This window comes from Sminthopsis crassicaudata, chromosome 2 (genome assembly GCF_048593235.1).
Source record: "Sminthopsis crassicaudata isolate SCR6 chromosome 2, ASM4859323v1, whole genome shotgun sequence".
NCBI classification, from domain to species: Eukaryota; Metazoa; Chordata; class Mammalia; order Dasyuromorphia; family Dasyuridae; genus Sminthopsis; species Sminthopsis crassicaudata.
Window position 1 is genome coordinate 448,416,348 of NC_133618.1, and position 26,704 is coordinate 448,443,051.

Below are 26,704 nucleotides of genomic sequence, written 5' to 3' on the forward strand. Positions count from 1 at the left end.
CTATTTGCATCCAGAGAGAAAATTATGGAGACTGAATGTGGATCAAAGCATAGTATTTTCACTTTTTTGTAATTTGCTTTTTTTCTCTTTTTTTTCTGTCACCTTTTTATCTGATTTTTTTAATGCAGCATAATGAATATGGAAATATGTTAAGAACTGTACATGCTTAACTTATGTTGGATTGGCTGCTGTCTATGGGAAGGGATAGGAGGTGGGTAGGAGGGAGAAAAATTTGGAATATAAGATTTTGCAAAGATGAATGTTGAAAACTATCTTTCCATGTATTTGGAAAAATAAAAAGCTATTAAAATTATTTTTAAAAAGAAAATGAACCAATTCCAAAGGAAGCATTACAAACAAAAATCCCAAAAGTAATATAGGAAATCAGATTCATTATGCTTGTTCTCTTAAGGATTAGAAGATTTATTAAACATATTTTGTATGCAGAGAATTGTGTTAATCCATAAAAGATATAACATTAGATAAGACATTTTTCTCATGGACTCTTAATAGTTTTGTATAGAAATGTGACACACATTCAAATAACCATAGTACACAATAAGCATGTCAGAGGTAAAAGCAAAGTCCTTTGTGATATCAGAGCGAGGGGGTTGGGGGAACTGTCTTAGTGAATGGGAAAATCAGAAAATATTTCTTAGGGGAGGTGGCATTTGATTTGGGCATTAAAGGATATGTAGAAATTCAATAGGTAGAAAGCAAGAATGAAGCATGGGGCAGGATGAACAAAAATGCAGGCAGGAAAGTGCAAGGTATATTCTAGAGACAGTTTGACTTTGACTGTAGCATGGATTATGAATATATATGGAGGAATATGAAATAAAAATTGAGAGATCTAGTGATTTCAGATTACTGAGGTCTTTGGAACTACGTGATCAGGAACAAATCAATAACAGCATGTTTAACTCAATGAAATAACTCAGTTTTTCTCATATGTCGTCTTATACCATTTTAAACTCTCATTCACCCCATACCCCTTATCTTGATTCCTTTGCTATGTCTCTGAAATCACCCCCTACCCCTTATCTTGATTCCTTTGCTATGTCTCTGAAATCACCCCCTACCCCTTATCTTGATTCCTTTGCTATGTCTCTGAAACTCATCCATGCCAATGAATTCTGCTTTGACCATCTCACAAGACCAAACACCAGATAGATATATACACTATGGTTTCTTATACTCTATTCTGATCACCAATCCAAGAAAAGGTAGCCTTCAGCACTCTAGAGCTAAGATCTTCAACTAGAATGAATACTGTGTATAACTGAGCTGAGATGAACTGAATTAGCTGAGAGTGAGTACCTAAAATATGTCAAATCCCGCTATAATCAGGCCCCAGATCCCCACAAGGTAAGGTCCCTTGCCTTACCATCAGGCAGAACTCTATTACCCCCTAACATACTCCTCATACTTCATATTTTCTTCTCACCCCATATCTTCTTCTCAAGGACTGCTAATTGAATATATTGCTACTATTGCCTTATTCATACTTTAATATCTTTGTGCTTCAGTTGGGTGGCTAAACTGAAGGTTTTTCTCACTGCAACTCCATGGTTGCCAATATCCATCTATGTTAGCCCTAACCAAAACTCTTTTGGGATCATTAGTCTATTTTTTTCAACTCTTCAATTATATTCAGGCAATTGGTAGTGTAGTATATAGAACACTGGGCCTGGAGTAAAAAAAAATGAGTTCAAATACAGCCTCAGATGCTTACTAGCTGGGTGATTCTGGGTAAGTCTCCTCAACTGTATGGTGATAATAATACTTACCTTGTAGGGTTGTTGTGAAGATCAAATGCACTTAGCATGGTACCTGGCACATGGTAGACAGCATTTAAGTACTTATTTCCTTCTTTCCACTCTCGAATTCCCATCTTACTGAAAATTGATATTAGACAGACATCCCACAATACCTAAAATTCCTTTGCATATATTCTGTATATATATGTATATAGTTTCTCACCAAAGGGCAAGAACAGCTTAATTTTATTTTTATAACCTTTCTTAATAGTGAGTAAAATATACTTAGCAGATATACTGGCCCCATATAGATACTTCATGCATGTTAAATTAAGGTGAATCAGCCCTTTCTCTTTATTTTTATCTCTATATTGCATGGTTAGACTTTCATTATTTCCTATCAGATTCCTACAGAAGTCACTTCATTTATCTTTTTGCCTTTTACCTTTTTTTCTCTTCTAATTAATTCCATAACCTGATTTCAATTTAATCATTCTCACACTGCTTTCATTAGCATACTTCCTGCTCTAGAATCCAGTGGCTCTATTGTTAACCTTTTGGATCATGAATAAATTCAGCCTAGCCCAGAGGCTCTTTGCTGTTATTTTTCAATATTCCTATTATAATGTCTAATCTCTAGAAAGACTGGTTTTCCTCCAAAAATTATTCATACTTTCTCCTATCCCCAAAATGACTTCTACACCACCTTATTTTCAGCTTTTGTTACTTTATGGACTCACTTTTCCAAATAATTCCTTAACTTATTTTGAATTCCTTGGTACATACAGGTATGTTAAAATCGATTACTTTTATAATGGAGTTCTATCAGTCTTCTCTTAACAGAACATAAATTTCTTAAAAACAGGGTCTGTTTTACAGTTGCCTTTGTAGACCCAGTTTCCAGCACATAAGTGCTTAATAAATGATTACGGATTGATTTTGGTTGCTAATATTCTCTACTTGGCAAACTGCTTGAGAGCAGGGGTTCTGTTTTCCATGTCATTACCTTTCTTTGGACCCCTCTGAGTACAAATATAACACAAGCTTTAATAATCACAAATGAAATGAAACGAATTTTTCCATAAACACATCTTGCCCATTACTCTAGTATTTACCCATTTATCTAATATGAGAAACCTAGGATTTTAAAATAGAAAATGAAGAATAGTGAAACTAATCTGTCCTTGCATTGACTCCTGCACCTAAATACAGACACCATTATTCATCATGTATAATGCTATGTTTATTTAAACTCTCAGAGAGTATCTACTAATACAGTTATATAGTTACTGTTACCATATTTAATATTTCAATGATCTTTTAGAACAAACACAGCATTGCCCTTCAGAAAAATTCAAACACCTGACATTCCAACAGTCAAAAAAGAGCAGTTGATGGTGGAAGGAGAGGGAGGGGTCAGCCCTGGGCTCACCATTCTTGCTGGGAGGGGAAATTGCCTATGTAGTTTTTGAGGGAAGAAGCAGTGATGGTATCCTACAATTGGTTTCTTCACAATTGCAATTCTTGTGTTCTGAATCAACTCTTTCTTACTACTATAGTCTTTGAGCAAAAAAAACAAAAACAAAAAAACAAAAACAAAACCAAAAAAAAAAAAAAACCTGAAAAGCACATAGATTTTAAAAACAATAAAACAACTGCATTTTCTTAGGCCATTGCCCCAAAATCAAAAGTCTTCTCCAGGGGATTCTTTCTGGATGCTAAGCTCTAGAAAAGCTTTTCCTTCATGAGATTAAGGAGGAACAGAAGGCATAAAAAGGAGGATGCTTCCTTAGCATTTGTTGTGTTTAACTCCAAAATTAAGGTAAATTTTCCTTACCAAATCCCCAAATCCCAACTTTGCAGCAATAGGAGTTATTTAGGGAAGTAGACATAAGTCTGGTGTTTTAAGTTCATTTAGGAGTCATTTTAAAAGAGCAAAGAAATCATTGTCTGATAGGGAATGTTTAAGCGTTAGGATACAAGTCAAATTATCCAATAATTTCCCTTCACTTTCAAGTACTTAAGACATCTCAATTAAGAGGAGATTTGGACACTCATTGTTTTAATCTTTTAAAAAAGCTACATTTCTTTAATTCTTTTCCTCTCATACTAGTTTCACAGCTAGCCAGCCAAGCTGCTTCCCACCTAAAGCAATCTAATTCATCTTCCTTTATCACCTTTGGCCTATCCTTTTTGTTAATTGGTTGAAAGTGGAAAAAAAAAATCTATGTAGCAACTGCTTGTTAAATTGCTTGAATTTACTGGAATAATTAGAATTAAGCACAAAATTAAAAGTGGGCCATTCTGTGTATGAAACACTTATGTTTTCAAATTATTTTATTGGCAAGTAGTCAGTTTAAAACAGCACACAATGAAGCTTCAATATTGCTATTAAGATATTTTTCTTCACTCTTTTTGAAGAGGGAACCTCAAAACTGAAAATCCTTAAAGGAGAAAATGTCCTTCAACTCTGACTCAATAAGGGACACTGCCCCAAGTTTTTTTCTTTTAAATGAATTTAAGTTTTAACTGCTTGAGGGGGGAATGAAGAGGGAACCCCAAAATTCTGAAAATCCTTAAAGGGGTAAATCTCCTTCAACTCTACCTCAGTGAGGGGATTTCACCCCAAGCACAAACAGTTTTATCTTTTTTATCTGGGTGATTCAGCTCAGCTCTGAAACCCATTGAATTCAATTCATATTCTAGCCCTAGCGGAAACCCAGTGAGGAACCAATCTGGGACTCCACCCACGAGCCCCCTTTAGCTTATAGCCAAAGCCCCATATTATAAAAGAGCCAAACTAAAACCCTCCTTGCAGAGGTGCCAAACATGCCAGCTCTATGCTTGGCATGTCAAGGGCCTTTGCCCACTGGAATACTGTTTCAGTGCCCTCTTCTCTTTATCCTCACCTATTTTCTTAAGTAGACTTTAATCTTACTTCCAATCCCCATAATAAACCTTTATCAATCTAGGTTTTTGGGTCTGTAAATTCCTTCACAGAGAACTGCTTGTGCCACTAAAAGGGAGTTCCCCAAAATTCCCTACCCTTGTGCCACCACTAGACCTTATTTAACTCCCTGACCACCAGAAACCCTAATTTCATTTGGGTACCCCAAATCTAAACTTTATCATTTTAGATGGTGAAAAGTAACATCTTAAAATGAATTTTCATATCCAAGTTTAACACCAAGGTCTAAAAATTTTACAAGTTAGACACTTACAAAAGGGGAAGAGCAGCAAGTTGAGTCATGATATTAAATAACAGTTCTATTCTGTTCTTCCTGTAATATTGTACTTAAGTGTTTTCACATATTTGGCAATTATAGTGAGCATTTCATAGCATTCCAGTAAATAGATGTTGACTTTGAGAGACTTTGCTCAGTTAGATGCAGATATGATTATTTTGAGAATTTTTTTCTTTTTTAACATAAATTTTATTTTCTATTCCACTGACAAATACAAATATAAAAAATAGGATCAAGAGCATAAAAATAGGAAAAGCAAACAGGAGTTCAAAGGGAAATAACAAAAGATTGTAAATAATTCCACCTTTGCAATTTGCTCACTTAGTGATTATTAGCCCCAAACCAAAATATGTTTATATGGACTTTTAATGCTGTCTTAGTAGCCAGAGAGAACTTTTTTTCTTGATCCTATTTCACCTTGAGGATAGGGACTCTTGCCTCACCTTGAAGACAGAAGCTTTCTAAATGTTTATCAGAATATCTTAAATCTTAATCTTCAATTAGGCATTAATATTTTGGTCTTGTGCTCATATGGTTTATATAGACTGTAAGCTCCTTGAGGGCAGGGAATTTTTGCCTTTTTTTTTTTTAATTTCCAAGGTTTAGCATAGTGTCTAGCATATAGTAGATCCATAAATATTCATTGGTCTGGCTTTTAGTTTAGATTGAAGGTCTTAGATGCATTCTCAGATTTCAAATGTATAATTATTGAGACACAATCATTTAAAAGCCCTTAAAAGCTTCTGTACAATTAATTGTGGCCTTCCCAAATGTTATAATTTAGAAATGACCTTTGGTAAAATTCTAATGAATATCTTAGGGCCTAAAGCAAAATGAGACTAAAGTCTAAGAAAATACTTTTGTTTTTGTTCTTCTTTTAAAGGTATCTTTAACAAATATTTATCAGTATCTTTTCTATTCGTTCTCTACTCTTTCTTCTTCTCCCAAATTATCTTGTTCTTGTTTTTCTTTCCTCTCTCCACTTCTCGTCCCACTCATTTTTTTCTGTTAAAAAGAGACAGTTTTTCTTTATATGGTTCTTTAGTTTCTAAAGAAACCATTTAAAATCAGATTTTTCTACTCTAGAAGTCAGAGAATGTACTGTGATGGCTAAGGGAAGGGAATAGAAAAATGAAGATATTTAACGAATCATTTCATAGTAAAATACTCAGAAGACTGAGGAAAAAATGAGATGAGATATTATTTTACCATTGTGTCTATATTCATTTTTTGTTGTTGTCTGAAGCATTCCAATATGGGACTGAAATCAATTCTTAAAAATTTTTTTAAGATATCTTGTTCTGTATACCCAAAGAGCTATAAAAACATATTTATGCTTTGACTTAACAATATCACTACTAGGTCTGTGGTCAAAAAGAAAGAAAAGAATAATAGGAAAAGGACAAAAATGTACATATATTAATAACTTCTCTGAGAGCAAAGAACATTTTGTTTTTATTCTTTTATTTCCAGCATCAAGGACAGTGGGACATAGAAGGTACTTTTCATGCATTTTTAGAATTGAATAAATTGTTAAATTTGGATGCCATATATGTACAAAAATATTTATAGCGGCTCTTTTCTGGTGGCAAAGAATAATAAAGTGAGGGTATGCCCATCAGTTATAGAGTTATAGAATAGTTGAACAAACTGTGCTACACTATTAGAAATAATGGGCAGGATACTCTCAGAAAGATGTGAGCTGATGCCAAGTGAATTGTACTGTGTATCAAGTAGCAGCAATAGTGAAGGATAATCCATCAGCTTTAAATGACTTAACTATGCTCAGGAATAAAGTGATATAAGACACTCTGAAGGACTAATATCCATCCCCAGAAAGAACTGATGTCTAAATACAGACTGAAGCATTCTTTTTTTCAACTTTATTTCTCTTGTGAAGTTTTTTTTTGAGGGGGGGGTCTATATTTTCTTTTGCAACATGATATGGAAATATGTTTTGCATTACTACATATACATACAAAAATAAAATACTATGTAAACTTTAATTAAAAAAGAAAGATAAGACGTCTTATTCTTTCCCCTTTCCTCTCCTTTCTTTCATCCATTCTTCTTTCCTTTTCTTTGCTTATCAATATGTATGATTTAGGGTGTAGGGAGGTTGGCAAGTTCTGGTAAAGTTAGCTTTCAGATAGAACGGACTTTAGGAAAAGGCAGAGTAGATAATTTTATGTATGTGTGTATGTGTATATATGTATGATTTTCACAGACAAGCAAAAGGCCCTCATGAAAAACACACAAAAAACCCCCACCCTCTTCTCTGTTCAAGAATACTACGAAATGCCTCAAAGATTAATTCCTTTTACTCAGGGCTTGTCTCTTCTTAAAATGTAAATATGCCTTAAAAAGTTAACATGTTAAGCTTTACTATTTTCAACTTAGATTAAATGAATTTATAATTCAAAGATTTGAGTTTGTCAGGATATTTGAGTTTGTCAGGATTTGACTGAAAATAGATTTTGGTCAGGGAAAAGAAGAGAATGAAAAAGGGCAGCGGATATGGAATTGGAACAAGTAAAGAAACTGAAGCTAGAAGTGCCAAAGACAAACTTTGATGGTTTTGCCAAAAACCTTGTCCTCATTACAGGGGAGGGTGCTGGGAAAGGCAACCAATGTAATAATGTTGGCAGGAAAAATGGTGTAGTTTTTTTCTAATATATCTCAGTTTTTCTTTCTCTTTTCTTATAAACTGAATCATTTCAACGGTCTCCTAATTTATATCCCCGAGTTCAGTCTCCCTTCTCTAATACATGTTCCACACATGATATATTCACTGTTTGGATCTGATCATGCCAAATATATTGCTCAAGAGCTACTGCCTTTAAGATAGAATACAAGCTCTTCTGTTAAAACCTTTCATGGTATTGTTCCAGCTTATCCAGAAGAATACTGCCAATATGGGCAACTTGCTATTACTGTCTAACTTTTGGGTTTATATCTGTAATGTTTAGCACAATTTTTAGAACATAGTGGGTACTTAATAGACACAGGTTGTTTGCTTGCTTTTAATCTTGCAATTATGCAAAACAATTACTACTTATATAGTGATTACATTACAAAAGATTCACATAAGAGAAAAGACTATACAAAATATATGATTTAATATTAAATATTTAATGTATTACAGTATATTTCAAACAATATGTGGTATAATGTTTTGTTTAGCTCAAATCACTGAACCTGAACAAAATGAAAATTCCAGAAATTTCTGTTTAGGGAATAAAGATTTTATAAGGGGTTTATTAACTCAACTCTGGTAGGGGAAAAAAAAAACACAGTTCACCTATAAAAATAATAAAAGATTTTGAAGTAAATAGATATTTCTAAAATCTCTAATGTAATTTTATTGAATATTTCTTCAATCCTTCTAATAGCTGAATAGGAGTGTTAAGTGACCCAGTGAAAATTTCAAGTAAATTTTCTACAAAAATCATATATTGAGTTCTTTCTTTCATCTTGGGATTATATAGCCTATGGTGGAGAAAAAGGCAATATTTAGTCCTGAAATTTCAAAAGTAATACCACTTAAATATAAATGAGGGGTTCTTCTGTACTACAGAAAGTTCCTTCTTCTAACCCTTTCTCCCTGGACCAGGGAGGGCAACTTGAGTTAACTAGATTGGAATCACCCATCATTGTAACTGTTAACTTGCTATGGCTTATCTAGCTGTATTATCCAACATACAGGTTTTGAACACAGGTTCAAAAGGTAGTACTTTTTCCCATTGTTTTATTCCTAACAATCTAAAGTCTGCCCTACTCTATACTAATATTCTAACTCCTCAAAGAAGTTTCAAGAAAGATGTCCTATCATTTAAGTAGAGTAGTAAATATCCCAGATCATTCAGTGCTTTTATTAAGTAAGAAAAAGACAGGGGTTTCAAAACTTCTGTGTCTTTACATGGATCTGGGCTCTCACCTGATGTTTGTGGATTCCAATATTTCTAATAGATAAATTTGAAAAACTTCCTCATTCTGCATGCTTCAGGTGTGGGCTCTGGTTCTGCACCTGCTTTCTGGACTCTGCAAAGAGCCTGACAAGCAATGATACGCACAGAAGGCTCAGGATCTTGCAGCAGAGGTCTCAGAACTAAAGAAAGAGAAAAATGCTGATTAAAGGCTTGGTCAGAGTTAGATTCTTTGATTCAAATGTGGAGCATTGGTCCCCATACAGTATAGGAGAGAATATAATATAGGGCCTCCATGTGGTTTACCTTCTACCTGGCAGCTTTAGATCTTTTTGACTTGACCCATGAAATGCACAGAGCCCATTCCACCTTCTGCCAGTTTTATGTCTATAAATACATAGGTGTCTTGGTCAATCCCCCAGCAGTTATTTGTACCCTCCTTATATGTTAAACATTCATTCCATACTTGATTCATGAGTAATAATTACATTTTCAAGAAACACTTATATTGCTAGATAATCTATTCACATAGTCTGTCTTATTAAATTATATCCTTAAGTTTAAAACAAAAAAAAAACAATGCAATTGGGGTTGTAAAGAAATATATTCATTCACTGTTGGTGGAATTGCCAACAAACAAAATATTTCTGGAGAGCAATCCATCAAATATACTGTAAAAATTATAAAAATAATCATACCCTTATTCCAATTAAATTCTCAGGAGTTCCTGGGACTATATCTTAAAAGTTTTATAAAAACAAAAAAAAAACCTTATTTGTTCAAAGATTTTCATAGCAGCATTATATGTAATTGTAGAAACAAAAAAAAAACAACTGGAAACAATCTAAATGTCCAACAATAAAAAAATAAATTTTGATATATTAATTGGATAGTATATATATATACATATATATATATATTGACAACTATGAGGAATACAAAGAAATCCCCAAAGAACTCTATTAAATAATACAAAGCAAAAAAGAAAAGAATCAGAGAATGAAATATATAATAATATCAACCAAATAAAGAAGGAGGGTGAATGAAAATGATGGATTTAGAAGTGATTGAAAAATTGTTATGATACATTTGTTTTAATAGCTTTTTATTTTTTAAATACATGCAAAGATAATTTTCAACATTCATTTTTGCAAAACTTTGTGTTCCAAATTTTTCTCCCTCCTTCCCTCCAACTCCTCCCCTAGACAGCAGACAATCCAATATAAGTTAAACAAATAAAGTGCTTCTAAACATATTTCCATATTCATCATGCTGCACAAGAAAAATTAGATCAAAAGGTGAAAAAAAACTTAAGAAAAAAAAAGCAAACAAGCAAGAACAACAAGAAGAAAGTGAAAATACTATGATTTGATCCATATTCAGTCTTCATAATTCTGGATGTAGATAGCTCTTTCCATTACAAGTCTATTAGAATAGTCTTGAATCACCTCATTGTTGAATAGAGCCAAGTTTATCACAGTTGATCATCATATAACCTTGTTGCTGTGTACAATGTTCTCTTGGTTTTACTCACTATTAGCTATTGTAAGTCTCTCCAAGTTTTTCTGAAATCACCCTACCTGTCATTTCTTATAGGACAATAATAATCCATTACATTCATATAACTTATTCAGCCATTCTCCAACTGATGGGCCTCCACTCAATTTACAATTCTTTGACATTACAAAAAGGGTTGCTCAAAAACTTTTGCACATACAGGTCCCTTTCCCTCCTTTAAGATTTCTTTGGGATATAAGCCCAGTAGCAATGCTGATGGATCAAAGGGTATACACAGTTTGATAGTCCTTTGGGCATAGTTTCAAATTGTTCTCCAGAATGGTTGGATCAATTCACAGTTCCACCAACAATGCATTAGTATTATAGTTTTCCCACATGATACATTAATTTAAATGTTAATAGATTCTAAGACAAATTGTTTTCTTATATTCACTGTAAAGATTTTATAAAACTTTTTTTAAAATTACATATTAATGATTGCCTAAGATTGATTCAAGGACCTCTCTCAAATTTTAACTTCCTTTTTCACCTGTCATTTTTCCAGGACTCAAGGCAGATAGAAGGAATCAGTGATTAATGATTAGTGAGAATGATTCTAAATGGTTCTAGATGTTTACTTTTGAAAAAGTTTGCTGCACAGAAATTATTTCTTTTACTCTCCATTTGCTCTATTAAGATGGTTTAATAAAAGAGTTGTACTTTTAATTTATTCTCAAAGAAAAAGAATGTTTAAGGTTCTAATCTGGTTTTCAGAGAAACCTTTTAAAACCATGTACGGTCTGAACCATGAGACTATGACATCTAGTGGCAGCATATTCTAATTGCAAGAAAGGTACCTAAGATCAAAATACCCAGGCTCTTTCTTGAGTGTTGAAATTGAAAAGCTATAAAATGCCCACAAAACTTCACATTAATAACTAATTTCCCTCTCTTCTTATTGGAAAGTCACCATTAATTCAGCAGATATAACAAAGCAGTCATTTAGGTTGTGAACCATTCTTTGGAAAGTCTCATCATTTTCTTACTAGAGCTACTAAGAAATGCCTCATATCTCCTAGCAGGCAAATTCTAGAAAATCCTTGAATCAGACAACAGACTAGGTTTCAGATATGCATAGATCATGCCATTATGACTACGTAATGAATGATATGAAGACTAAGAAACTTACATCGAAATGTATAGCAGTGGATGACTGTTTAGAGTTTCATCTACTCTCCTGGTCTCAATTATCACCCATGCTAATGGTAGGTGATCATCCCCTATCAGATTATATTATCACTCTCATCTCCAGAGCTCTGGTACCATATTTCTAACTGCCCACTAGATAATTTTACCTGGATATCCTATAACTATTTCAAGTATCTTTCCCTAATATCTTTCCCTCCTCCTAATATCTATATTTCTGCTATTCAGACACTCAAATTGGTAATTTCCATGTTATTTTTGACTCTTACCCTTTATTTTTATTAACTCCTATCAATTCTACCTTTACAATCAAATCAGCCCATTCTAAGTTTAATCTTAACTGCCTAGTTAAGATCTCTTCTCATTTAAACAACTATATCCTCTTAATTAGTATTGTTTCCTCCATTATCTCCCACAACTCACTCTTAATATCACTATGTTAAGAATCTTCATGTAAGATAATGTTTATAAAATGCTTTTCAAGCCTTAAAGTACTACGTAATGTCAGATGCTGCTGTTTATATTAATGCCATTTTATTCTCATCTTTTTGCCCAGGGTCACACAGCTAGAAAGTGTTAAGTGTCTGAGACCACATTTGAACTTGGGTCCTCCTGAATTCAGGGCTAGTGCTCTATGCATTATGCCATCTAGCTGACCCTATTCTCTCTTTTTTGATAGGGATCATATAGAACTGATCCAGGGACATCATTCTCTTTCTATAATTCCTCCACAGTTGAATAAAAGTATTAGGATGCTAACTCATCTTCTGTTGTCTCACTGACAGTATCTGTGATGCAACTTGAGTAGCAAACAGAAATAATATATACCTCATTTTGTTTTCCATGTGATTTTGATATGTTTTTAAGCTGAATAACTACATTTTGAAAGCTTTTGATTCCATGAAGCTTGGAGATTTGGTATGATGATATGTAGTAAAAGGACTATTCTTAAATCTTTATGACTTATTGTTATAAACAGGCAATTGTGGGCATAGGCTATCTATGATATAATATATGTTGGATTATGGCATATTACATTACATTATGTTATATTATCTATGATAATGGTCATTTATTTTATGGCCATTTTATTACATCTTATTGATTGAGTCCTTCAGGATATTTTGAAGTTGGTATTAATAGTACAGGAATTTATCATCTGTTCTTGAACAATAATGAGCTTCTGATGTATAATTCTGGCCATCAGGTCCTTTTTTGCTAAGTGTTTGAGAGGTGCTGAATCTTTATAACCCATAATGAGATAGTACAGTTCCTACTATTCCCTTGAACACTACAAAGTGATTAATAAATCAGAGCTCTTTAATGATAATCTTTCTGTAGTTTTTAATAGCAATGACCCAATTCTGAGTCACCATCATAAGCTCATTCCTCTTTCCACAAACAAATCTGCCTGACTCAACTTGTTCTGATCACCCTCTAGTTCCACTTTGCCTTTTCAGTCTTCTGTCACCTTCCCCTCCATGTATACTATGTGGAGTTCTGTGCTCTTGCCAAACTATGTTCTAGACAAAAGGGATCCTCCTCTGCTTCCCATTCTTGTTCTATCCTCTCTTATGTCCATGCCTTTACTTTTCCTTATTCCCTAATCTTGGAATAGGTTCCCTTTCCTCCCCTATCACATTGTTAAAGTTCCTCCTTTTCAGGACCTACTAAGGTGCTATCTTTTTCAAAAAGCCTTTCCTATGCTTCCAATTGCATATGATCTTTCCCTCACTCCTCAAACTTCTCAAAGAACATTGTCTGGACCTCTCCTTGTACTGACCAAATTTATCTTACATGACAGAAATTTGTGTATTTGCTTTGCTTTTCTATATTAGACTTAAAACCTTGAGCACAGGACTTTATAACATATCTATCTTTATAGCCCTAGTAGTAAGCATAGTGCATTGCAATAGCAAGTATTTAATAATTGTTTATTGAATTGAATTGGAGGCCATCAAAATGCTGCTAAATATAGTGAGGCTTATGTTATAGGAATCAAGGTTTCTCAGCTTTACCTTGCAGAACATCTGCAGTACATTAAACCAACTATATATTTCTATCTAGTCCAAGTGTCCCAGTCATAGTCTCAATCAACTTCAAAAATATATACGAGCTCCAAACTCTCCAAAGTTATCACTTACCATCCTCTATCCACTCGGTCCCCTTCATACGGAGTTCATTGTGGTCCATGTACTTTGCTAACAACCCTAGATATAGAAAAACAAAGAAGCAAACAGAAAATCCAAAGAATCACTTATTTGGCTTTATACTCTTGGAAACGGATGGTAAAGCACTTCTCTCTTTTGGAAAACTAAACAGTTTACAGATAATGAAACTAAGCAGTTTAAGAAAACTAAGCAGGTTCTAAAAATCTGGTAGTTACCCAGGAAACCCACCTTCCTTTCTCTCAGATGTCTTTTCCATAGTGATTATCTTCAGGATAGTAATAACAGAATAACAATAGGGAAAGTTTGGGAGGATGCACTTTATCCTCATCTCTGCTTCTTAGAATTCCTAGTTCCCTTCAAAACATAGTTCAAGTGCTATTTCTTACATCAGGCCTCTCCTGATCTGCAACATCAGCAGTACTCTCCTTTCTATTCTAGTATTCTAGTCAGTATTTTATATTGACTAATGGTCGGTTTCCTTCCCAACCCCCAAGAAAATGGAAGCTCCTTGAAGTATGGAGCTATCTCATATCCCAACACCTATCATAGTGACATGTATAATGGATACTTAATAAATACTTGTTGAATTAATTGATGAATTAACTAGATAAATAAAATAATTGTCTAGTTACCTGTAAAAAGTATTGCTGCCCTTTTTAACTGGACTTGATGGTTTTTGATATAATTCATGGTCTGCATCATGATGTTACATTTCCCCCTACATTTTTGCTCCTAGAGGGCAAAAGGGAGGAGAAAAAAGATATAATAAACAGTGTCAATACAGAGTTGATCTTTGTAAACTTCATTACTGCTTCCTAAGGGCACAGAATATATATGTGATTAAAATGAGAGTATTTGATAAATAACAACAAATCCCTAAACATAAAATAACAGATCTCCACATCTTTGTTCATTTTGCTCTGGAATGCTCTCTGTACTTTTTTTCTACCTATCCTTGAAGGTCCTGCTAAAAGTTCTTCCTCTTGTACCACAAAGCCTTCCCATAATGACTACAGAAATTTCTCCCTTCTCTGAACTTCTGTAGTATTTTTGTTATTATTTCAGTTATATGGCATTTAATCATTTATTTGACATTCATATTTGTCTTTTTGTGAATAACAGGCAGAATTTGTGTCTTGTATTTCTTTGTATCCCTCACAGCTGCTCATTGCCACCATAGCTGAATGAAGTAATGAACGATAGCACATAGAAGATAGGTTAACTGTTCTTATGAAGCTTATAAATCAAATAAAACATTCAAACCAACTGTTTTGCACTTGCTACTATAAAAGTTGATTCTCTGCTACATTTAATACATTGTCATACTGATTTAACAGGTCAAAAGTACAATATTTCATCAAAGTACCCAAGCCAGGACTCTTCACCCTAAGCTTCTGAATGTGCCTTGGGATATGCCCTTTGGACTCCCTTCAGCATCTTATGATACTAAATAGACTATACTGGATCTAGAATAGGCTGATTAAGTTGAAGGAATTAGTAGGGTCAAACTAGCTCCAGGATCAGACCTCCTGGAATAATTCTGGGCAAAGCTATTAATGATCAATTTATGTATGTGGAACAGAAGAGTTAGGGGGCGAGAAGAAAAAGAATAAAATGTCAAAGTTCTACACTACTTTAAAGGGATGGGGCAGTCCAGAGAAGACCACTGCTATGACCATGTCACAGGGGGGAAAAGCACACTTTTGAGATAGTGTTGTTAATACCCCTTAAATTTCCCATAGGGAATACTCCTGATTATCCTTGAGTTTCCTTAAGGCTATCCTGGTCCAAGCTTGGATCTGACCGCTATCTCCAGAAACTTAAGTTTGTGGAGAGAAGATAAAGGTCTCCATATCAGGGCTGCAGGGGTCACAGCAGCAACAGTGATATTCATGTCAGGCTGAATAATTGAATAGTCTCACGTTGTCTCAGTGGTCCACACTGTTATAGCATCTTCTGTCAGCTAATGAAACAATCCACTTCATTAGATCCAGGGAACAGTTTAGAGCTGATTTCAAAGCTTTTTTTTTTCTTTCACATTTAATTCAAACCAACAAACTGAGCACCTATTGTGTGCTTAATAGTATAACTAGATAAACTAGTAGAATTAGAAATCTATTTCATAGTCTTTTTTACTTTATTTTTATTTTATTTTATTTTTAGGAAAAGTAGAAATTGGAAAATGGAAAATGTAAAGTGAAATTGAATTTAGTCACATTGAAACTACAGACCAGGGAGCAGCTAGGTAGCGCAATGGATAGAGCACCAGCCCTGAATTCAGGAGGACTTGAGGTCAAATCTGGTCTCAGACACTTAACACTTCCTAGCTGTGTGACCCTGGGCAAGTCATTTAACCCCAGCCTCAGTTAAAAAAAAAAAACAAAAAAAAAAACTACAGTGATTCAATGGTAATAACCAATGAAATAGAAAGGAGCAGGAAATGTCCTGCTAGCCCTATTTCCTTTAAGAAAAGTCATTACACCAAAAGAATTTACCACAGCACTCCTGTCCACTTACAAAGAATTTGCAGATTATTCCTATTCCAGAAGGATTGCTATGCCAAGGATCTTTATTGTACACTTCTCGTGGTAGCTTCCATTTTAAGAAATGGCCACATATAGTAAGAACTCTATTGCTTTCCTGTGAAGGGTTGAAATTGGGAACAAACATCTATTAAAAAATAAACAGGAACTACATTTGGCAATCCTATTAAAGCTACTACTAGCATCTATATCAGAATTCTGGGTTTTTTCTCAAGAAAGGTGCACCAAAATTTGGTGTTTTCAAGGGCTACATCATAGGTTAGGATGCATATCTTGGGGCAGAAATAAGCCCTAGTTTATGTTACTCAGCTCACTTTTGTGACATGTTTATTATTGTGCACAAACATGCTCTGAGTAGTCAACCTGCTCACCACCCTCCATTCCTTCCTGCCCCAAATGGCATATATTTGAATTACAGTCCTTGTAACAAAATTGGGCAAATATCCCTCTTCCTTATTAGCCCAATGGACCCAGAAAAGCCATCATGCACACAAACCTTAAGGATTTCACCTCAACATCTTATGTCAGCTGGAGTTTCTTTCTGGCTTTCCTTTTGTCTCATCTATCATCCTCATTTTGATTAACATTTTTTTCCCTCAAGCTCCATTTCATTTCTTCTCCTAGTTCTGATGCCCTGATTTCTGCCATAACCCTCTTCCCACTTCCAAAAATATCTCTTCTCACCTCAAAAGGCTTATCCTTAATCCCTGATTTGCTGAGAAATTAGTGGCAGGAGGTACTAGGACTGAAGTCCATATAGACAGCAAATCTGGACCCATGGCTTAAGACAAGTTTTCAAAATGAAAGCCTGACATTGAATGAAATCCCATAGAAATCTCTGTGATTTGCTTACTACATGGACAGGAGAAAATGGCAATGGGTCTTAACTTACCTCAACTATTGCATCATTTTCATCCTGTGTATGGAGAAGTAATGGAATCAAACTCTCTAGAATTTGGCCCTCTATGTCTTGCTTATCCTTATGTTTCACCATCTTAATGGAGTCTCCAAAAACATTCACAGCAAAAAGATGGATATTTGGTCTAACCTAGGAAGAAGGTACCCAAAAGGAGAATTATTGAAATGTACTCACTTGTTTTATGGCAATAATTTATTACTATCTCCTGCACAAATATCTTCAGTGGCTTCTTATTGTCTACTTAGTAAAGCTGAAAATATTCGTCTTATATCAAAAACCTTGTTAATCTTGTTATTTTTAACTCTTGATCCCATTTTGTAATACTTATCGTATACTTTACACTCCAATTAAACTTATCTACCTTCTGTCCCTTAAATGTGTCATGTTTTTTTCTCTTTACTCATAAAATTCCTTATCTCTAGAATGTCCTCATTTCTATTCTTCAACTCAATTTCTACCCCCATTCTTTATAAGCAGACTGAAATGCCATTTCCTTCATGAAGGTTTTCCTAAATTTTGCTCTCCACTCATTAGTAATGACCTTTCCCCTCAGACCTCACACAGTACTACTTTGCTTTGAGCCTCTCTGATGCACTTGTCATGTATTAATTTGCATTATTGTATGTATACTTTATTCTTCAACTGGGAAATAAGCTCTATTAGAGCAAGGCTCCTCTCTTATCTAAACTGTGTATCTATTACTTAGCACAGTGCTCTGTATATTCTACTAAACTGTTATTAAATAGTTCTTGAATTGGACTAAATTAGTTTGAATTAAACTGAATTCATATACATTTCTCACCTATAAAAATCATTCAATAATTCTACATAAACACCAACTTGAAGTTACTTGGCAGAAGGAAGAGAATCTAAAATTCCAATAAGATACATAGGCATATGTATCATATGTCTGCATATGAGCAGTAGAGGTTCATATGCAATTTCTCTTTCCCTTTTGTCTTACATCACTAAGTAGGGAGAAAAGGGATTTTTCTATCTGTTTTTGTCACTTTATAACTGACATGGAACAACACTACACAGGTACCCTGTTCATGTGATCTTTTTGTAAGCCAGCTTTAGTATATTCAAGTTCACTGATTAGTTTTTGAATGTAAACTCAATCTCCTTTTCAATATATCCTCCTTCCCCACCTTGTAAGGCAGCCTGTTACAGAGAGAGAACATTAGATAAGAGGCCAGAAGAACTAGGTTCTAGTGCTGGCTCTGTAAATGACTTACTCTGTGAAAGTGAGCAAATCCTTGGACTTTTTGGTGCCTCAATTTTCTAACAGGTGAAATGAAGATAATGTTTTTCCTAACAAGCTCATATGTTTATCTTTAGCATTAAATTTAGCTCTTACAAATGTAATAAATTAGTATCAGCAACTCTAATCACCATACCATATATATGTACACAAAATGTACATATACATACATATACATATACGTATATGTGTGTAAGAATGTATTATGTATATCTGTAAGCACCCCACACTTTGCAAAGTTTCCCTTTCCCTCTTTGTCTTACATCACTAAATAGGGAGAATAGGGCCTGCATGGTAGTTTTGAGTGTAGTAAAGTCCATGGTATCAAGGAGACTTCGAAGTATATTGATGGAAAATAAAACAATCCTTTCATTTGTTTCACTTAAATTGCTTAAGATGGCTGGTATCATGCCTTTGATAGCTTCCTCCTGCATGCCCAAAAAGAATTCAATTAGAACCTTACTTGCAAAAGTCAATATAATATTTCATCCCAGGTTGGTTTGGCTAAAATTATTTACCCAGTCTTTCTTTAGTGCCTGGTGGTTTGATTCCCAACAGGAAACAGTTGCAGGAATGAAGAAAAGAGTTAAAGACAAGAGTACCAGGACATATTTTAAGGCCCCTAAAGCTAATCCTAACCCAATTCATTATTTATAGCCAAGTCTGATGAGGATGGGATATATATTTCTGTATCTCCATCTCAGTGACATGATTTTAGGTTTCATGTGAGGTTCTAGGAAGTATTTAATGGTTGTTTATTATACCTGGTAATCAGAGGTTTGGGATATACTCTATATATGCTTTAAGATAAGCAATTCTATACTGTTTTGCTACAAAGGAAGGTTTGCTAGGGGGAATTGGGAAGTGACAGTGATATAAACACAATTTTTATTTTTTATTATAACTTTTTATTGACAGAACATATGCATTGGTAATTTTTCAACATTGTCCCTTTACTCACTTCTGTTCCAACTTATCCCTTCCTTCCCTCCACTCCCTCCCCTAGATGGCAGGCAGTCTCATACACATTAAACATTAAACACAAGTTTTAAAAAAAGTCTATCAGTAGTTCTGGGACCTTTCTCTCACCTTTCCTTGATGATAACAGAGAAGGCTGTCCATTCCTTTCAGGCTGAGAACTCTGAATTGCTGATTTTCATGATATAGCCATTCTTCTAATCGAGTGATAGTATATCTTTTAGGAATCCTCCTGGCTAGTGGACTCCGGAAAAGCTACATGTTGCGTGATAATAGCAAATTAATTGGAACACTTGCTATTCATTGGAGAAATTCACCTCCCCCCATCATACTCTGAGATTACAAGTATGAAGCTCACAAAGCTTCTATTGATAAATGATAATTTTTTTCTATGCCACCCCAGAAAATCCATGATAAGATGGAAAGCTCACCCAGCATTACTTCTGGGGCATATTCTGGCAGGGAACTTATAGTCTTACATCTTTACTGTATCCTACTTCTAAAGAATGATTCTTACCTCAACAAAGAAGGCTGCAGATGTAAGTCTATGTTTCTCATTCCCTCGATTAAGTAAAGGGATTAGCAAGTATAAGACCTTATGAGCAAGCATACCATGTTTTTCCAATAAAACACTGTAAAGAAGAGAATCAGTATGATAACCCTATGTCAGAATGGAGCTTGCCCAGGAGGCAATTGGAGCCATTATACAGGGACCCGATAGGTAATCTGAACTTTCTGCATGAGACAGAGGGCTACAGAGGGAAGGACAGTGGCCTGAATCCCTGAAAAATCTGACTTTGAATTATCATTACTTGCCCTGCCTGCTTTATGGAAGTTTTCCCACAGATTACATACCATTATTTTCTTTAGGAGACTAGGCTAATTTAAGTATCATGATAAATAGGACACATTAATGTCTTACTTGGCAAGAAGAGACACTCCATCAAGATGAAAATATTCCATTTCTAGAAGGTTCCATCCTTTTCTCTTTTCCATGATATGAAATTCATACCAGCATGATGTTCTTAAGAGGAGGGTCTTGGTAGCCTGTATGGCAAAGCTTAATGGAATGCAATACCAGAATGAATGGATACAACATTTTCTTCAAAGAAAAATAACATTTACACAAACTAAGCTCCCTGTTCTGGTCTCACCACTGAGGGATGAGTATAAGTCCTAACAATAACTGTGAATCAGAGCATACATAATTGTACTTTTCTTCATTCTAGCTCCCTTAACATTCCCTTAATATTTAAGAAATCTAAATGGGTAATATTGCCTGGGAAGATCTTCCATTCCTACTTCCTAGCATTTGGAAATTCAACACATTTTTTGGGGGGAGATATAGGGAAGAAGAGAAGATTGGTGCTCTGAAGGATGAACAACACTTACTGCTTTCTAAAACTGCTAAACTGTCCCACTTGTTATATGTGTAATAGGAACTTAAAATAAAATATCAGATTTGGAAAGGACATTAGAAATCATCTAGTCCAATGCCCTCATTTTTTTAGATGATGTAACTGAGGCCCAGAGAGAATTGATTTGAATCAGGTTAAATTGCCAAAAAGTGGGAGAGTCAGGGCTAGAAGAAATGTCTTCCACTCTGTCTGAATCTTTCTTAGTCAAGTGTGAACTCTGCATTACCATGCTGCTTCCACTCACAGCACCTTTCCTGAAAGAAGACAAAAAGATTTGGATACACAAAGAAATTTCCATCAGCCTTATAAATAAAAGGTTGAAAAGCCATGAGTTAAAAGTAAAAGAAAAAACTGCACCACTAAAGTAATACTGTCTATGTCTCAGTATTATTCTCAGTAAGTTTGTAAGATATTTTGCTAAATAAATTTAGGGTACCTCTTTTTAACCTTCAAAGGTCGTCACAGACAACCTGCTGCTATACATGTTCTGATGCTACTTTTGCTGTCCCACTTTTTTGTAGAGCGCTTGATATCTCTTGGTCAGGCCCAGCTACCAACAAAATACCATAGGAAGCCAACAAGTGTGTCTAGAGACCCCGTTATTTTCTCTTTGTTTTACTAACTATAAGCATGAGTTTTGTAACTGACTACCTCAAAGGGGTAGAGGTAGAAACAGCTTTGTTACTGGGACACACATCATCAGGGACAGTGATATCTGACATTGTAAGTCCAATGCTGTGATGAACCTGAATGAGGAGGGCCATGAGGAGTTGAGGAAAAAGTCGATACGTTGCTGCTTGCAGCTTATTTCCCACAAATATTTCATAAAGAGCCTCAGTGGCCTGAAAGAAACAGAAAAGATATTAATTGAGCATAATACCTGCCCAATTGCTGATTTTCCATTTTATTTTCTTTATACCAGCATATGTTACCTTAGTCCCTTGTCTTACTTGTTTAAGATAGCTTCATCAATATGAGCAAAAGAAATGAGAGAATTGCTTTTTGAGGAGGTGCCCTTGAATCCCTGCAAAATCCATGTGTTTTACTGATGACAGAGTTATGAGAATCTTGAAATATGCTTTGGTCTAGCCCCTCACTGCAGAGAAAACTAAAGGCCATCAAGAATAGAACTGTTCACAGTCAACCAGGTCTTTTCATTCTTAATTCAGTGCTCTTTCTGCTACACTACGACATTACCACAGAAAACCTCCAAGATTCATTGAACAAGATTGATGTTGTTGAGCTAAAAAGCCTTGAGGGAAAGTGGAAACAGAGAGAAGGGATGATGGAGAATGGAATAAAATGCAATCCCACCTGGCAACCTTTTTTGAGGGTTGAAATCTATCCCAATACTTTTTAGTAAATTTAAAGCATCCCAGGCTGGTACCTGAATCCAGATTTTTCCTCTCCTTTTTTTTCCCTCCCTTTTATACTACATGTATCTTATATATATATATATATATATATATATATATGTGTGTGTGTGTGTGTGTGTGTGTGTGTGTGTGTGTGTGTGTGTGTGTGTGGTTATTTACATGTTGTTTGAGAATGTGAACTTCTTAAGGACAGAGACTTCTTTTGCCTTTCTTTGTTTCCCTGGCACTTAGTATAATGCTTGAACTGATTGATTCAGTAGAAATATATATTATCGTGGCATGAGGATTACAGGTCTAAGATAGGAATAAAAAGAAGTCAAGAAGGTAGTTGTACCAAACGAGTGAGTCTTTCCCCAAACTAATCCTCTTCCTCTCTCTGCTTCTTCCTTGTTCTCCTTGCCTTCCCTCCCCCTCCCCCAAGCTTTAAGCACTCAGCACAGCACAGTGGACTCAATCCATGTGATGTAAAATCGATTAGAGCTATAAAAGGGAGTACCTACTCAATCTCTGTGCCCTGCCTGCCAGACATCATGAATGTAACGGAGAGAAGAACTGTACTGAAGATGGGAGAGGACATAAGATGAGTTACCGCCACAGCTATATATTCCATCTTTTCTTGATCCACATTGTGACACTTCTGTAGCTTCCGCAGCAGTCTCCACAGAATCCAGGTAGTGCTGGGCAAGTCAATATCAAGAGTCCTCCACAACTCAGCCAAATGCCTGAAAATATCCCAAAGCACTGAGACAGAGGGGAAACAGTGATTCAAGCATCCTAAAAAACTATCATGTTTACTAGGAAACTTCATTATGGCAAAAGTCACTAGTCTCAATTCAGTTCCCCAGCATATGAAAAAACCCAACTTGTTAGTATCCATGAGATATCTACCTTATTAGGCTTAGAGATTGAAGTTATTTCTTCATCCTAATAAGGATTTTATTAGATTTTCTCACAGAAGATCATATGGATTCAGCTTTTCCACCTCATCTGAATTAATATAGCCTTTTTTGTTTGTTTGTCTTTTTGAGTACTAGCAACTAGCTGTGGTGGGTGGGGGAAGGAGGGAGAAATCATGACCACCGAGGCATGGGAAGAACCAAGAAGGGAGTGGAAGATTCACCTTTGCAGTCATTTTAAAATATTTTCTGTAAATATGTGAGCATTTTTGTTTTCTTGGACTCTAGCTGTCCCAAAATTGTATTGTTCACTTGGCAGACTTGATTAATGCAAAAATCAGTGTATTCCTTGCCTAAACAATATTCTAAGCTATCTTAAATAGAACACGACCCTGACTACTAATGGGAAAATATGGAACAGATATCTCAAAGTGAAGAAATAACTATGGCAGGAAAAAATGCACTTCTAGAATGAAAGGAAGAAATCTCTGCTCATCATTAAGTACCTACAATGAATCAGCTTCTCTAAATTCTAGAACTATTTTTATACAGAATAAATATAATTCAAGCCATGAAGAAATGCCTTTTTTAAAAAGGCCTGTGGCTTGCCTGTCAATACGCTGAGAATGTTTCAGGAAGGCAATGGGGAAATCTACTGAAGCAGGGAAGCCTCCAGGGACTTAAGGAGGTACAGACCTTTTAAAAAACATGTAGATGAAAGTGGACACAACAGAGCTGCAGCTACCAAAAGGGCTAGAGATAGAGCTTGGAACCAATTAAACTGTAAGGAAAAACTGGCTATTAGTAGAGGAAAGAAAGGTCCTAGTGCTCAGCTTACCAACTGCTACTGTAAGCTGACTGAAAATCATGTGGTACCTTGTATAGTGAATGTGTACATATTAGTCTAGTCCAGATTGGTGAATTAAACTTCCTAATGTGCTTGACATTGCCAAAGGATATATAGACTTAGGAATAAGAATTAGACTATGATTTCATATATGGAATAAAAGGAACTTATGGATGAGGAAACTCCTTTTATTAATGAATTTATAGTCTTGGAGAGTTGCCTAGAGTATTACTAGATGAAATGATCTGCTAGGCTAGTATGTATAAGGCAGGGTTTGAGCAAAGGTTTTCCTGATTCCAAAGCTAGTTATTTATTTACTACACAATACTATCTCTCATAAGAATTATAATATTTCTACCCCCAGATATAGCATGCAATACCCAGACATGCTAATATTGAAAATAGTTGAGAATAGAGAGAAGTAGAATTCCAGAACTATCAATACACAACTATGTATATATGAGTATTTTATATATATTTATATATACACACACATGTGAATATAAGTATATAAAGTTTATCAAGGATATAGGCACAGCTAAGTTTCTTTAATAAATTGTTTCTGTTCCTACCACCCCTCAAAATCCTTAGGTGATCCTAAGAGGTCCTTGGAGAACTTTTTACCTGTCAAATGGAATTGGATAAAATAAAAGGTGGTTGAGCACTACATCCGTGTACTTGGGCCTGGAGATGAACAGGCTCACAATGTTTATGGCCTGTTGGCGGGCACTAGGCTGACTGATTATGGGCAGCCGGTCACAAATAGCTCTCATGATGTCCGGTACCTGAGATGAAAACAGCAAGCAACTAAAACCTTGGTACTATGTATAACTGCATCTTAGTATCATTCTTGTGGCCTCTAAAACTAAGAGAGTGACTTCCCAAGATAACAGAAAAGATCATAAAATGGCATATTCCTTTATTCTTTCTTTTATGCCCACAATAACTTATAAATGTGAGATTTTTTTTCTTCCAATGAGGCTATAAATTACTGAAGGGTAAAGCCTTTGTCTTCAATCTCTTTTGCCTTTCTCTCACTATGCACGTAGTAAATACTCAACAAATGCTTACTTACTGAATGAAATGATCCTGGGTGCTGTTAAAATCTGAGTACCTCTGGGCCACAGTCTCTTTAGCAAAAGCACGCTTATCTTGTGTCAAATGAAACTATAAACCTTATAATTAACTTAGGCAAATAAATAGGTTCCTCATCCTTGCTTCCAATACAGGAACTTAGTTCCCATTAATCTCTCACCTTCTCAAATCGTGTTTCAGCACTTTTGACTAATGTCACTAGCAACTCTCCTGCTGATTGTTGAGTACAAGGATGTTTCAGATTTTTCAGGCCATCCAAGGTAGTCACTATAAACTGAACAAGTTCATTTGGACTAAGAAAAACTTCAAAGACCTGAAACACATTAAGAGAAATAAATTCTCAGAGGTAAAAGAGTGTCAAATGTGTAAAAGAGCTCCAAACCAAGAGCTAGTACTCTGAGCCCCTAGCTCCATTTATCTCTGCCATTAACTAGCTACACAAAGTTGGGCAAGTCACTTCTCTCTGAACTTAAAGAGTCTTCATCTGGAAAAAAAAATTGTTAAAGATCTTCTAACTAACAGATAGCACTAAGAAGTTAACAAGTAGGTCTAAAGCATAGATTCTTAACCTAGGATCCATGGATCATAGAACACTATCTGCCCTGTGTACCTCACAGACTTATTGTGAAGATGAAATGAGATGATACATGCTTAAAGCATTCTGAAAAGCATAAACTGTGATGTAAATGAAAAGTAAAATATTTCTACATTGCTTACACAAATTTTACTAAGTACTTTTCTCACAATGACACTGGAGTAGGCATTTAATCATCATTATCCCATTAAAGGTGACAAAACTAAGGAATAGAGATGAAGTGACTTACTCACAAGTGTGACCTGAGACTCAAACTCAGATCTTCTGACTCTAATATTAGTGTTTTTTCTACTATATCTAGCTCTCTAACAAAATGCAATTATTGATTCCCTAGAGAAACATGAATTAAAGGCTTAGATTTAGCCGAAATACTATACTCAAATCCTTCTGAAGGTACCACCCCCTTTTTGCCTCAAATCATTCAAGACAAGTCATGCCAAGTCAATCCAAAAACTTTGAATCTCTTATCTTGAAAAAAAATGAGACTATTTATAGGCAAAAGGTGGTGGTGAAGAGCTTCTATAATATTCAAATAATTACTTTCTTTAGGTCAGGGGTTCTTAACCAAGTTTTATGTCATAGACCCTTTTAATGTTCTGATGAAATGAACAAACCTTTCTCAGAATATATTTTTTAAAATTTATTAATAATATTTTATTTTTCCAGATATTATTTTTAAATAACTAGAGGAAATGCTAAATTTCAGTTAGAGGTTAGTTAAAAGAAAGATATCATTTTTTTCCATTCAAGTTCTCAGACCCACTGAAATCTATTTATATATCCCTTTAAGGTCCAGGAATCCTAGGTTAAGAATTTCTGCTTTAGACCTATCTGTGAACTCTTTGCTATTATCTTTTAGGTAAATATTTCCAAGACTCAATAATATATCTATATCTATATCTATATCTATATCTATAAATATAGATATAGATATAGATATAGATATAGTAATGGAGCAGAACTAATAG

The 26,704-nt window shown here is 34.9% G+C and overlaps 1 protein-coding gene across 1 annotated transcript in view; it reads right to left on the reverse strand.

Moving 5' to 3' along the window:
* Positions 1–8,180: 8,180 nt before the first annotated feature.
* Positions 8,181–26,704, reverse strand: part of MROH8 (maestro heat like repeat family member 8) — a 58,965-nt gene continuing 40,441 nt past the window's right edge. The window contains exons 11-24 of the mRNA XM_074292675.1: positions 25,302–25,454; positions 24,671–24,831; positions 22,893–23,025; positions 21,579–21,769; positions 20,432–20,569; positions 20,027–20,141; positions 19,621–19,764; positions 18,795–18,959; positions 17,241–17,396; positions 16,323–16,445; positions 14,438–14,537; positions 13,779–13,844; positions 8,943–9,113; positions 8,181–8,494 (exon numbers count right to left, since the gene is read on the reverse strand). Coding sequence (XP_074148776.1) covers positions 8,968–9,113; positions 13,779–13,844; positions 14,438–14,537; positions 16,323–16,445; positions 17,241–17,396; positions 18,795–18,959; positions 19,621–19,764; positions 20,027–20,141; positions 20,432–20,569; positions 21,579–21,769; positions 22,893–23,025; positions 24,671–24,831; positions 25,302–25,454 — 1,791 coding nt within the window. The 3' untranslated portion in view covers positions 8,181–8,494; positions 8,943–8,967. The remainder of the gene's footprint in view (positions 8,495–8,942; positions 9,114–13,778; positions 13,845–14,437; positions 14,538–16,322; positions 16,446–17,240; positions 17,397–18,794; positions 18,960–19,620; positions 19,765–20,026; positions 20,142–20,431; positions 20,570–21,578; positions 21,770–22,892; positions 23,026–24,670; positions 24,832–25,301; positions 25,455–26,704) is intronic.